This window comes from Littorina saxatilis, linkage group LG1, assembly GCF_037325665.1.
Source record: "Littorina saxatilis isolate snail1 linkage group LG1, US_GU_Lsax_2.0, whole genome shotgun sequence".
Taxonomy (NCBI): Eukaryota; Metazoa; Mollusca; class Gastropoda; order Littorinimorpha; family Littorinidae; genus Littorina; species Littorina saxatilis.
Window position 1 is genome coordinate 69,118,971 of NC_090245.1, and position 14,762 is coordinate 69,133,732.

General features: G+C 42.3%; 1 protein-coding gene and 1 long non-coding RNA gene across 2 annotated transcripts in view; both read left to right on the forward strand.

Annotated features, from left to right (window-relative positions):
- Window positions 1-564: 564 nt before the first annotated feature.
- The window catches only part of LOC138977123 (synaptotagmin-4-like), a 42,750-nt gene continuing 28,552 nt past the window's right edge, over window positions 565-14,762 (forward strand). The window contains exons 1-3 of the mRNA XM_070350035.1: window positions 565-925; window positions 5,734-5,942; window positions 6,719-7,369. Of these exons, the coding sequence (XP_070206136.1) occupies window positions 889-925; window positions 5,734-5,942; window positions 6,719-7,369 (897 nt within the window). The 5' untranslated portion in view covers window positions 565-888. The remainder of the gene's footprint in view (window positions 926-5,733; window positions 5,943-6,718; window positions 7,370-14,762) is intronic.
- On the forward strand, window positions 10,810-12,889 carry LOC138977138 (uncharacterized). Its single transcript, XR_011459234.1, has 2 exons — window positions 10,810-10,924; window positions 11,474-12,889. It is a non-coding gene; the product is annotated as an uncharacterized lncRNA (long non-coding RNA).

A 14,762-nucleotide genomic window follows, 5' to 3' on the forward strand; every position in this document is an offset into this window, starting at 1 on the left:
TGTCTGTCTCTCGGTCTGTCTGGCGGCCATCGCGACGTTAATTACATGAATTAGTGTGTGCCTGTATCAAAGATTGTGTGTCTGTTTCTTTGTATATACTGTTTCTCTCAGCTAGCTTGTCTGTGCGTATGGTCAGACTGGGTGAGCATGAGTCTCTATATCAGCCTGTTTGTAAGTAAAATATGTTTATATTTTCGAATTCATGCATCCGAATCGTACAAATGTTTCGCTATATTCGAGGCTAATCCGCTACATATACTATGGATTCATCCCATTCTTTGCAGGTTACACCACCGAACCAATACAACACTTTCACAAGCGTCCATCTAAATTTAGCCCCCGTCTATATATATGACACACCAGACACCTCATTATAGTTATTTCACTGTCTCTCGTCATCGTACAAAATCTACATCATTCAACCCGCTTAGGACCTCAACCGCGTCAGCCAATCACAACGCAGTATCGACCGTGACGTCATCAATGACGCCGCTCTGGCACCGATGCCTGGAAGCAACGAGCGAAGCAGCAGCAGCAGACTGTCGGCCTAGGATCGATCAATACTTTACGAAAGAGGACAGCCAGAGAGAGGTAGAAGGTGGCCCGCGCGACGTACACGAACTAAATTAGCGTCTAGAGCAAAACAGGAGCTACAAGCACCAAGAGAAGCCATTTCTTTTTTCTCGGGCCGCCATATTGAAGAAGACCGACGATGGCTTCGTGAAGACGGCACCGTTTGGACCCAGGGCCTGATTGTGAACAGTTTCCAACTGATTGTCTAGACTGAGATTCGTCTGAAAGGAAGATACGCAAAAAGGTTTTGGTATAACCTGCAGGTTGATTTCTTCTTACTCTGGGGTATCTGTGTGTCTTCTGTACTGAGCCAACATGGGACTCCATCCTGCCGCTGATGCTGTTCAAGGAGGTGAGTGAGAAGAATATATCTGAACTGTTTTTGTTTCTGTGTGGTTAAGTATATCCTTGTGAGGCGTTTTGTCCGAGCAATGTTTGGCCATCATCCACTAACTGTCATTTTCATGTCCATCTTCTATCTTAGTTTAATGCTATCGATTTCTTGCCCTGCTTTTCTCTCTCGGCGTAGTGCATCAGCATCACAAAGCAAGGCCCTCGCCCGCGTCATTCATTTATAATGATATTGTTTTGGGGTGCAGGGATGCGAGCCTGGGTACGCACCTTTTCTGTGTCTGTGAATGATTGTTGTTTACGGGGGGAAGGATTGGGGGACAAAGACACAGTGTTCGTGATGGTACTTTGGGAATTGGGGGGGGGGGGGGGGGACCTCTTCTCATTGATTATGCGATAACAACATTGACATAATCTATCCACGCTGAAAAGTGTAGGCGGTAAGCGACGATGGAGTCTTGTTTACATTATCTGTCTGCGCTCTGGATTGTTTTGTTTGTAGTTTGTTGCTTTCTATGTTGCTGGTCATGATCGATTTTTGAAGATTTCTTTGTTCTCAAGTTAATAAAAATGCAGTATTTGCTATGATGTTATGTTTGAAGGTCTGGTTTACTAGCGTGCAATTGTTGATATTGAAACGAAATATTAGACACAAAATCAAAAATCATTTCTTATGAAAATAAGAACAAAGACGTTAGAATTATGTGTGTCTCGAATCTTATTTTTACAAAAGGATAAAGAATTGGTAAAAAGAAAAACAGAAAGTAGCGAAGCCAAGCAACGAAAAATACTGGAGCTGAAATTTTGTCACAAATGATTGTTTTCCCAGAAGGCTATGTATATTCGCTCTTTTTGAAATTTCACTCTTATCTTACAATTAAGTTCAAGTTGAAAATGTTAGATGCTCCTGAGTCAGTGTTATATCAAAAGTATTTCAGTCTGTTCAAGAGTAGGAGGGTTATGCATCGCAATGCTAGATGCCTGAAAGGCTTTTATGTATAGATTGGGAAAACTGTTGATGATGGAAAGAAAAAACAGACAATTTGCTTCGTAAAAGATTCAGCCATTCAGTGCAAGAATTGGCATGACGTAATCAAGAAGAGAAACTGTGTGTGTTTTGCTTTACCTGGTTTTCTCATTTCACTTTCGTCGTCCCTCGCCAAATTATCCGTGGAATATCACAAATGATTGACAGAGAAAACACAACAAAAAGATAGTTCTAGTGACAGACAGACAGACAGACACAGACAGACGACAGACAGGCAGACAGACAGACAGATACACACACACACACACACACACACACACACACACACACACACACACACACACATTAGACCAGTATTGCTCTCTCCCTCCCTCTCTCTCTCTCTCTCTCTCTCTTTCTCTCTCTCTCTCTCTCTCTCTCTCTCTCTCTCTCTCTCTCTCTCTCTCTCTCTCTCTCTCTCTCTCTCTCTCTCTCTCTCGCTCGGAATCTTCGAATAAAATTGGCCCTTGTTCTAATACAATCATGTAAGAGAGTCCTTGCCGGTGGTTTTTTTTCCATGTGAAGCAAATCAGAGATATTTGCCGGAATCTTCGAATATAATTGACTCTCATTCCGATAGAATAAAGAGAGTTCTTACCGGGTTGTTTCAAATGTGAAGCAAATTAAAGCCCATAATTGCCTAAATGTACGACTAGAAATGGCCGTAGCTGCAATACATTTTAGAGTGTCCATGTGCCTTTTTTCCAGTAAAGCAAATTAGTGATGTTTGACTGCATCTACACGCATATATTTTACCGTCGTTCCCATAAATCGAAGAGAGTACTTGGCCCTTTGTTCTTGTAAAGCAAATTAGTTATGTTTGCCTGCGTCTACGCATATAATTGGCGGTCTTTCCAATAAATCTAAGAGAGTCTTTGTCCCTTTGTTCATGTACAGCAAATTAGTTATGTTTGCCTACATCTACACATAAAATTGGCGGTCTTTCCAATACATGTAAGAGAGTCTTTGTCCCTTTGTTTATGTAAAGCAAATTAGTTATGTTTGCCTACATCTACACATAAAATTGGCGGTCTTTCCAATACATGTAAGAGAGTCTTTGTCCCTTTGTTCATGTAAAGCAAATTAGTTATGTTTGCCTGCACTGCATCGAATCTACGCATATATAATGAGCGGTCTTTCCTATAAATCTAAGAGACTCCATGCACCTTCGCTCCTGTAAAACAAACTTGGGACGTTTGTCCGAATCTAAAAATAGAACTGCCTGCCCTTTTCACGCCCCGTACGAGTATAGGAAATCTGCTTCATTTTGGCATCGCCTGCATATCGATCTTTTCTGGGCTCCCTTGGTAACGGAATGGGACAGGTCCGGTGGGAGGGATGGGGGCAGAGAGAGGGGGGTAGGCTTGGAGAGATGGAAGGGACGGGGGGGGGGGGGGGGGGGGATAGCGACAGAAGGTCGAGCTTTGCCGCAGTAGAGGAATAATTAATACACTCTGCACTTCTGCGCCACTTAACAAGCTAAAAGAGTGGATGGGGGCGAGGGAAGTTAAATTTGGGCAGAGAAGCAAGCAACCGACGGCAGATCGAGATGTGTCGCGGTAGAGGAATAATGAATACACTTTGCACTTCTGCTCCAACAAAACAAGCAAAACAAAAGTGGATGGAGGCGAGGGAAGTTAAATTTGGGCAGAGAAGCAAGCAACCGACGGCAGATCGAGATGTGTCGCGGTAGAGGAATAATGAATACAATCTGCACTTTTCTGCGCTACCAAACAAGCAAAAAGAGTGAATGGGGGCGAGGGAAGTTAAATTTGGGCAGAGAAGCGACCTAGGGCAGATCGAGCCGTGCCGGGGTAAAGGGATGAGGAATAATGTCGGCCATTCTGCCCTAGTACACAAGCAAAACGAAGAAGATGAGGGAAAAGAGGAAGAAGGATGATTTGGACGTCAAAATGAAGAGCTGTTTTGGGGATGAGCAAGGGGGTGAATATAACTGTTGCGCTCCTCCTAAATTAAGCAAGCAACAGATTTTTTTTTAAATGTTAAAAGCAGCAATAGATACAAATAAATACGGCTACGGAGGATTGGGGTAAAACTGGGATGGAAAGAGAATCTCCACAAGGTCGAGTTATGCTGGTGACGAGGGAGGGGGGAGATACATTCAGCAATTCTGCTCCACTGAACAAGCAAAGGACATGTGTTTACACCACATGTGCCGATCGCTCAAAGGAAAATGAATTGGAGGCCATTTTCGCCACAATTTCAGAAGCATTCAGCACTTGTGTGGCCCCTTTAGCGATCCCCTGAAGGAGAAGAGCCAATCCGTTGGCAACATGAGTTTTTTCTTCTCGTTTTTACAACGATTGAGGCTGGAGCAGTTTAACAGGTTTAAAATGTCACATCGAAACGAGTGTTTTTACATTTCTTTTTGGGGTGACAGGTTAAGCCGAACGTCAGCAGAAGAAATGGGAGTATAGAAGGATTGAGTTTAAAATAGAAAACAAAAAGAAGAGTCCACAGGAAAGATTCCTGAATTATGGGAAGCCCGTTGGCAAAAAAAAAAAGAACTGGCAAATCTGCGCATGCGCGAAGGACAGTCACGTGACAGATGAATGAATGTCCATGACGGCGTCTTTTCTGTGAAGTCCAATCTCTACCCCTCTCTTTCTTGTGGTTGCGTGTGTAATTGGCTTTTGCTTCAATCTGGCATTCCTTTGTTTTCCATTTTCCCCCGTGATGCTCTTAATTCAGCTGTTTTATGTGTGGTTTCTGTCATAGCTTGCTTTTCTTCTCAAAAGCTATTGGTTGAAAATCCCGAAATTGAATTTGTTTTAGAATTGCATTTGATACCTTATAATTCAAAATTAATGACTTTTCTATTTTTGTTGTTTTATTTCTTCGTATCTTTGTTACACTCCTTATTGTTTTTTCTTAAACAATCGTGCATCTCGATCTCTTCGTGAAACTCTGGTTTGAGTAAAAACAACAATAAGACAATTGAACAAACAGATGTGTTCTCGTCTATATTAGGACAACTACAGTCCCCGGCGAGATGCATTAATGGCGAAAACGGATAAAACGCTTGTGATACAAAGGACTGATCATTATTTTCATGGGAATGTCTAAACTCAATGGGCAGCAGATGTTGTTTTCGAGTCTGTAATCACCTCATTTGTCCTTTTCTTCTCTATCATAACAGAGAAGTTTTGTTTATTGTGAATGGTCATCACGATCTCCGATACTGTTCTGTAGCTGTTGATTCAGTGACAGTAGACAGATGTCCGAAAAAAAACACAATGCACCCACCACCTTCAATGCCTTGCTTAAGCCGAACGTCACCTTCAATGTCTATGACATCCATGATCACAGAACAAGCTGCGTATACATTAGCTGCACTGGTGGTAGAAATAACAATCACAACAACGGAGGATTCATTTAGGTTCATTGTCTGAGTGTGTTTTGTTACATCGTGACTACTAGCAATCCATCATTCCCATTCTTTCCCTGATACATGCGCTTTTCAAATACAAACGATTTGGCTCACATCATTCTTAAATGCAAGAGATAATACTAGAACAGAACATAATGCCGAGCATAAAAACATGTATCTTGGACAAGCAAACAAGAAAACAAAATCACCACCAACAACAAAACATAAAAACAATTCATGCATTAATTATCTCGAGGTACTGTCAACGATCGGGGTACGAAAAAAACGTACAATTTCAAACTTAAACACCATTACAGTCTGAGTGATACGGAAACAAAACAATATGCATATGATCATCGCTAATTCCAGGTCCTCTCTCTGCTCTTTTCAGTGACAGCAGGAGCAGCCGTGGGGATTGCGGCGGGTTGCATGGTCTTTTTGGCTGCCATGACCGCCATGGCTTACAAGTGCTACCGCCGTCGTGTCATGCGCAACGCCCAGAACCGACTCTCCTCCGCCATCAAGAAGGGCCTCCAGGAAAGCAGCTCAGGATCTTTCAAGAAGAGCTTACCCGTTAGAGGATCTGGCAGCGGACCCAAGGTGAAATGCAAAACTGATGTACACAAAATAATAGTTCTTTATTATATCAACAAGAGAAAATAATGTGTAGCTTGTTTATACTGCTGACCATTCCAAATCAAGCACAAAAATACAATATGCTGTTGATATCTAAAGCATGTTTAATGATTTATTTTTATTCTTGAAAAAAAGCATTTACGCCGGCCACCACAGATATGTTCAGGCTTTTAATTGAGATGTGGACATTATTCCGCTGGGACATATCGTAAAAATCAACGGCCTGGCTACTTGTTTCACAGTAAGAATATATTTTCTGACTGCTACGTCAACCTGCAAAATGAATGCAGCCAAAGCATTCCACTGGGAAAGAAGCCTGGGTGTTTATATAGCTATGTGGCTAAGCGATATATGATGTTCTCATCCTATTTAACAGCCTGGACAGATCTGCAGGTAAGGTATCTTTTATGAAACATAATACAAAGTAGTCACCAGAATCTCGATCTATGTATTGCCTTTTATGAAAAAACACCGTTCATTAACCTATGATCTCTTATCGACAATATGGTTGATTAACCTACCGTCTCTTATTAAAAAAAAGAAAAAAAAGAATACTGTCAATTAACCAATTACCTGTTATCAAAATACCCTTGTTTTTGGTTTTTTTTGTTTTTTTTACTGTCCCGACTCTTGTTCCTTGTCCCAGTTTGCGCATACACCGCCCCGTCCCAGCACTCACTGCTACATCCACATCTAAAAAAAACCACCTTAATTAACAAAGATCTTCTTTCTTTTCAAAGGTGATGAAGTCGAAAGGGACGAGCCCCATCACGCCTCCAGGAGCCAGCGAGGCCAGCATGGAACGCATGCCGATGACCAGTTTTCAAGCCATGAGCGGCAGCGGCGGCGCGGAGCCCATCCACGTCAAGGGCGACGTCGTGTACCTGGAGAACGAAAAGGACGGCGCCACGCCTGAGAAGGAGGACATGCTGAGAGCGGAGCAAGGCATCCTCTCGGGCGAAGGCCTGGACACCCCTATCCGCTCCCCGCTGCCTACCAAGCTCGGTAACCTCAGCTTCTCCGTGGAACACGACGAGGCCAAAGCCGCCCTCATGGTCAGCATCATCCGCGCCAACGATCTCCCGCCTCGCGACCCCAGCGTGGGAGGCTGCGACCCGTACGTCAAGCTGCAGCTGCTGCCGGAGAAGAAGCACAAGTGCAAGACGAGGGTGGTGCGCAAGACCTTGAACCCCAAGTACGACGAGACCTTCACCTTCTACGGCATCGACGCCAAGCAGATGGCGGGCATCACCTTGCATTTCGTCGTGCTCAGCTTCGACCGCTTTTCCCGTGACGAGATCATCGGGGAGGTGATTTACCCCCTGAGCGACACGGACGTGGAGAAAAAGGAGGCGGTCGTCACCCGGGACATCACGCCAAGGCATCTCAAGGTGAGCTTCTTCAGCCCGTGTGTTTGGTTGGTGTTGTTGTTTTGTTTGTATTTTGTGATAGGATTTTGTTGTGCTGTGCTGCTTTGTGCAAGATGGGTTACTTATCTTGTTGAAGCAGCATTATTGTTGTTGTTGTTGCTTTTTTTGGTGGTGAGTTTGTTGGTTAGTTTCTTCGTTTCTCTCTCTCTCTCTCTCTCTCTCTCTCTCTCTCTCTCTCTCTCTCTCTCTCTCTCTCTCTCTCTCTCTCTCTCTCTCTCTCTCTCTCTCTCTCTCTCTCTCTCTCTCTCTCTCTCTCTCTCTCTCTCTTTCTCTCTCGTTTTTTACATTTAGTCAAGTTTTGACTAAATGTTTTAACATAGAGGGGGAATCGAGACGAGGGTCGTGGTGTATGTGTGTGTCTGTCTGTGCGTGTGTGTGTAAAGCGATTCAGACCAATCTACTGGACCGATCTTTATGAAATTTGACATGAGAGTTCCTGGTAATGATATCCCCGGACTTTTTTTTCTTCATTTTTTCGAAAAATACTTTTGATGACGTCATATCCGGCTTTTTGTAAAAGTTGAGGCGGCACTGTCACACCCTCATTTTTCAATCAAATTGATTGAAATTTGTGTAAAGCAATCTTCGACAAAGGCCGGACTTTCGTATTGCATTTTAGCTTGGTGGCTTAAAAATTAATTAATGACTTTGGTCATTAAAAATCTGAAAATTGTAATATATTTTTGTTTTTATATAAAACGATCCAAATTTACGTTCATCTTATTCTAAATCATTTCCTGATTCAAAAAACATATAAATATGTTATATTTGGATTAAAGACAAGCTCTGAAAATTAAGAATATAAAAATTATGATCAAAATTAAATTTCCGAAATCGATTTAAAAACAATTTCATCTTATTCCTTGTCGGTTCCTGATTCCAAAAACATATAGATATGATATGTTTGGATTAAAAACACGCTCAGCTTGACTAAAATGTAGTAATTTCGCCTTACGCGACTTGTTTTTATCTTTCCTTGCCAATCAAAACTTGCGTATGTGCATTCCTAACTGCCAGGGAATATTGAAGTTCGGGGTGTAATAATTCACAAAAAATTCTAGCTCCAAACTGGCAGTAGGTAGGTAAGTAAAACCTTTGTTATTTTTAAAGGAAATTGAACCAAAAATCTGTTTTTAGTGTCTAATCATGGAAATAATAATTAGTTGGGCTTATAATAATGTTTAAATATGAACTTTTGAAAAATCAGTCCGGCGCATCTTCCGGTGCCTGTGGATCAAACACAGGTGGCTGTTTTGCTTGCTCCAAGAAAGGATTATAATCACTGTCATCTACCTGTTTCCAACGAATCGTCCGAAAGAAGATCTACCCCTTCCCCTGTCAGTATCCATAATCATTTGCACCGCCTGTAGCGTCAGTCCGGCTTTGTTTTTCCCTACTAGGGCCCGGTCGACTGTCACCGTTAGCCATTTTGACGAGTCGAGATTTCTCTCCCCTACCCTGTCGCCAAGGCCGAAACAAGAAGAGCAAACGCTCGATCGAGTCACTTTCGCAGTTCTGAATATTATATGAGGCATCAGATGGACAGGAAGAAATTGCTATTCACAACACAATGAGTCACGTTCACATAAAATTTGAGCCCGGTCACTTTTATAGTTTCCGAGAAAAGCCCAACGTTAAGTTGTGTGTTGCCGAACAGAAAAGGCTAGTTATCTCCCTTGTTTTTCTGATAACGTTCGTAAAAGGCTACAGATGTAAATACTTTGATGTAAAGAATAATCCTACAAAGTTTCAATCACATCCGATGAACTTTGTCAAAGATATAAAATGTCTAATTTTTCCTTTGACGCTGACCTGTGACCTTGAAAAAGGTCAAAGGTCAACGAAACCATCGTTAAAGTATAGAGGTCATTGGAAGTCACGACTAAACAAAATATGAGCCCGATCGCTTTGATAGTTTCCGAGAAAAGTCCAACGTTAAGGTGGTGTCTACGGACGGCCGGCCGGACGGCCGGCCGGACAGACTAACACTGACCGATTACATAGAGTCACTTTTTCTCAAGTGACTCAAATAGCCTTCAGACGCAAAACCGCGTCACCATTTATGTTTATTCATGAGAATGAGGTATCCTTCCAAGCCATTGGCTGCTATTTGTGTGTCAGCAGCTGTGACGTAGCATTTCTGGAAAATTCCTGAACGGAGAAGACGGGCAAACCCGTCCTAAGGCGCTGCGGCTGCACAAGCGCATGACGGGTATACCCGTCATAAGGCAGCCAAGGGGTAGAAAGAAAGCATCCCGAAGAAAAACAGGATGAAACAGAGGAAGATGACTTCAAAGAAGACGCCGGCGAAGAAGACGAAACAAAACTCCGCCCTAAATGCAGCTCCGCCCTATTTAGCAGAGCCCGTTATGACATCAAATGAAATAGAAGATAAAATAGAAAGAAATTAAAAATAACGCAATGTAAAATATTATAACGACAGAACGACCAAAACGCAGCTTCAAATATGCGTAAAATAATTTGAATCAAAACTTGACTAATGTAAAAACGCCGACATTAAAACATTCGAGTTAGCCATCGACAAAATATGAAGGACGTAATACAAATCGATAGACACACACAACTCCCTTGAAAATAAAAACTGGAAAACGCAGAACTTCTCAACAACAGAAACACACACAAAAATCGAATCAAAACAAAAATCAAATCAACACAGGTTTTTTTGCTCTTTCAAAATTCTACAGCTGTCTTTTATGCCTGAAGCAACCACGTCAAGCGGTTCTCAATCCTTGTGATGGAAATCTGATGAAAGTTTGAAACTATTGATTTTTTGGCAGCGCGGATGTCTCCACAACGTAGGAACAAAAATCGATGCGAACACGGCCGAAGCCTTAAGCAATTCCTGGTGCGATTAAACAGCACACGCTCGCGCTATAGAGAAAACAGCCGACGCGCCGGACAGGTTTGATTCGTTTTAGCCTGTTATAAATGACATTTGGTCGTAGGACTGTCGGGATCTAACGGTCAGGAGGCGTCTGGTAGAGTTGGTTAGGATACCCTTCCGGATTCCAGTTTAAACACTAAAAGAAGAACAGATGCGTGTTTACTACCATGCCATGATTTTTAGCGTGTTTTATTATCATTCTAGTGCCCTTTATGGCTATGTGACCATTCAGGACTGATTCTAGGTGACCTGTTAAATGTTATACTTATAACGGTCAAGGCGGGACCCTTTTTGTTTATCGCATTAAAAATCACCACGACAAAATAAGAATTAATATAAAAAACATCAGGGTGAATTGAATGTCCCTTTTTGACATTTTTCCCATGCAATTTACTGTGTAAAATGTGCTAAAAAGCAAATTCTGTCGGTGGGAGGGAAATAGAAGGGCAAGTCAGTTTAATACTGAGTAAAGGGAAGCAACTGTTTTTTGTGCTGTCAGTAGCAGACTACACCTATGTGCTTTTGGCAACATGGCAAACAAACGACATGTCGAGTACTCAACTGAAGAACTGGAGGCAAAAAAGATGTTGCTGACACCAGCAGCTACAAAGGTAATTCACATTTGATTTGCTCATTTAGTGATATCACTGATAAAGCTTAATAATGAATGTTATCAATAGCAGTAATGTGACCAATGCTGAGTGACATGCAGTCAAGTAACAAACCTTCAAATAAATCCCCCATGAATGCAATTAACAAATTTTAAAATGAATAATAACAAGAGATTTATCAATGAAAAAATAGTGGTTTTGGCTTTGGATTTGGAAACACAGACTGGAAGTGAAAAATGATTCAAGAACAAAAACAAAGAGCCTACAGCTATGATAAAGATGCCTTCTTGAGTTCCAGCTCTACACAAATGTACATTAACAAATGTAATAAACCCACCCATGGTATGGATAACTAAACTTTCACAACAATCAATGAACACAGATCGCAAACATTAAACACAACACTATGCATATGCATAGCTCACTTAATGTGTGCAAGCAACCCCTGCGAATAAAAAAAATATCCACAAGAAGGCAATTGTTGTCTGTCAAGTAGTAAACAATACTTAAAAATGAAATTAAAGGCTATTTTTGTTCTTTCTGTTTTAGAGAGCCAACATAAACGCTGCAAAGAGTCTGCGAGATTTCCTCAGACAAAAACGACAAGCAGTCAACTTTGAGGATTTTACCCCTGAGCAACTCAACGAGGTTCTTGGGCATTTCTACATGGGCGTGCGCACAGAGAAAAACGAGTTGTACAGAGGAAAGTCACTGCAAGCACTGAGGTACGGACTAAACAGATATCTTTCATATCCTCCCCACAACAAACCATTCAACATAATGACTGGCAGCCAGTTTCATTCCAGCAATGAACTATTCAAAGTTGCCATGCAGGAACTAAAAGCGGAAGGGAAAGCAGACGTCAAACACACACCTGCCATCAATCAAGAAGATCTCAAAACCCTATACGCATCAAAATTCATGTCTCCCAACACCCCCACTGGCCTTTTGAACAAAGTTCAGTTTGATGTCCGGTTTTAATTTTTTAGACGGGGCCTGGAAACTTTGAAAAAATGACGAAAGACACGTTCGAAGTGAAGATGGATCAAACAACAGGGAAACAATATGTAATCAAGCGGTTTGATGAACTCACCAAGAATCACAGAGCTGGAGACGAAGAACTTGTGACTGGAGTCATGCCAGAGACTGGGGACAGCAGCTGTCCAGTGTACAGCTACAACAAGTACCCTGTCAACACGTTCCATGGAGATGACGAAACATGGTATGACAACAGACCCATGGGCGTCCATACTATGAAGAAGTTCATCGCAAAGCTGAGTGAGCTGTGTCAATTGTCGCAGATATACACAAACCACAGCATGCGAGCCACGGGTGCAACACTACTCGCAGACAAGAACTTCAGTCCAATTGACATTATCAGTGTCACCGGTCACAAAACTGTTAACTCCCTCCAACCGTACCAAAAAACATCCACCGCCAAAAAACTAGAAATGGCAGCTGCCATGTCGTCCCAGCTCACAGGGAATATGCAGTTGGCACTGCTCCCAAGTCATACTTCGCGGGGAGAACCAGCCGGAACTTCGACGGGAAGCAGAATCGAACGCGGTCGTCTCGTTGCATCGGCGACTGTCACAAGCCAGCAGACGATCCGACAGGACGTGGAACTCAGCAACGACGAGGTAGCAGCTCTTTTCGACCCGGAATACGAACCTGCCATGCCTCCAACGAGACAAAATCCGCCAATGTTCCATCACTGTGACCTCTCGCATGCAACGATCAACATTCAATTCCACTGACATTCAACCACATTCAACTGCGCATGTGCAACACAAATGTGCAACATTTGAGATGGCTCTTCCGAGAACTGTACGTTCCAATTTCGGACTTTCTGTTTGTTAGCATTTTCGAGTCTGTGTTCTGTTTTTTTGTTGTTGTTGAGTGTTCTTATGATAATATGCACAGAAAAGAAGGGACACGTTGTGAATTAAACTTTTTGGAAAAGATTACTTGTTGAAAGCTGAAAGTGTGCTGGATGTTTGTTTTGTTTGCTCTGTTTACCTTGTAACCAACCAAGCCAAAATGGCGACACTTTACTTGCAGGGTCGCTTCGGGTATTATGTTTGTTACCACGCACGGATAATAAAACCGTTATTTCTAATATGCTGACTGTTAGCAAATGATAACAGACATGTCTCGAAAACTCTATCAAAATTCGCCTAAAGGCTCATTTTGATATATTTTTTCTCGACATGTCTTGTTATCATTTGCTAACAGTCAGCATATTAGAAAGAACTCATAATAAATGACAGTTGGTAGCAGAGCCTGTCGTGATCTAACTGTTCGGGGGTTGTCTGATAGGGCGCGTTTGCTGCCACGCCTGATGATTTTTAGCATCTTATAAATGGCAGCAGGACCTGTCGTGATATAACGGTTCGGGGTTGTTTGACAGAGGGGGTTATGATTCTCTCCCAGTTTAAACACTACAAGAAGAACAGATGTGTGTCGATGCCATGCCTGATTGTAAGCGGCTTATAAACGACAGTGCATCTTTGGTGGCAGCTTTTGGTAGCCAAGGCTTTTTTCAGTTTATTTTAATTTTATCATTTTGCTTTAAAAAATAAATAAATACAAAGCAGCATACAGAACACATGCAGCAACCAAGGCTTATGGGCGTAATACTGTTGTCAAGAATTATTATCAACCACAATGTCCTTCTGTTGGCAGAAGAGCATTAATCATATCAAGTCGCAGTTATATATTGTTGCTCGAATCGCCATCACATACACCACTTAAGACCCTGCCTTTGTTCAGTAACGACGTCACAGTGACGGTCACGACGATGATGGGCTCTTGAATGCCGGCGGCGTTGTCATTTAAAGCACACAAATGATATTGAAATGCGGGTTCTTAGGTGGGGTGGTAGTGTTCATACTGCTAAACGGTACAGTCCAGCCTCATTTCCACCTGCATTAGAATTATTATCGCTGAAAGATCCTACGCAGTGCCGCTAGTGTTTTTTTTACAGAGATAGTGGACGAACAAAAGCCTATTAGCTTGAAACTAATTGATATACAGGTAAATGGGCCGCTAAAGGACATACAGATGGTGTGTGTGTGTGTGTGTGTGTGTGTGGGGGGTGTATTACTATCAACCACAATATCCTTTTGTTGGCAGAAGAGCATTTATCATATCAAGTCGCAGTTAAATATTGTTGCTCGACTCGCCATCACATACACCACTAAGATCCTGCCTTTGTGCACTAACTACGAGACGGTCTCGACGATGCTGGGTTCTTGAATGCCGGTGTAACACGAAATTCTTACTCCACGAAATATTTACTCCGGAGTAAAAAATTTCGTACGAAATTCTTACTCCGAGTACACCTTTCGTACGAGAAAAGAACTCCCCAAGGCACGAAAAAATTACTCCCTCCACGAAATTTTGACTCCCCAATTTTTTTACTTCCAGTAAAAATCTCGTACGCGAAAATGAGATGCGGGCGAAGGGGTAATGCCAATACGTGATCTCGCGCAAACAAATGTCGCGCTACCCTCCCTCCACCCCTTCCATCACCAAGACTAACAGGGGACAGGGGAGTAAAAGTTGCGTACACCTGGCGTGGGCAGTAAATTGCTCGTGTTAGGGTGGAATAATTTATTCGTTATTTATTCGTCAGGGGAGTAACATTTTCGACCGAAATGTGACTCGGAACACACCTGTCGTGGGGAGTAATTTTCTCGTGTCATGGGGGAGTAAGTTTTTCGTGAAGGGAGTACAATTTTCGTACGACATATTTACTCCGGAGTAAAAATCTCGTGGGAGTAATTTTCTCGTGTTACATGGGCGTTGTCATTTAATGCCCACCATTAATATTGAA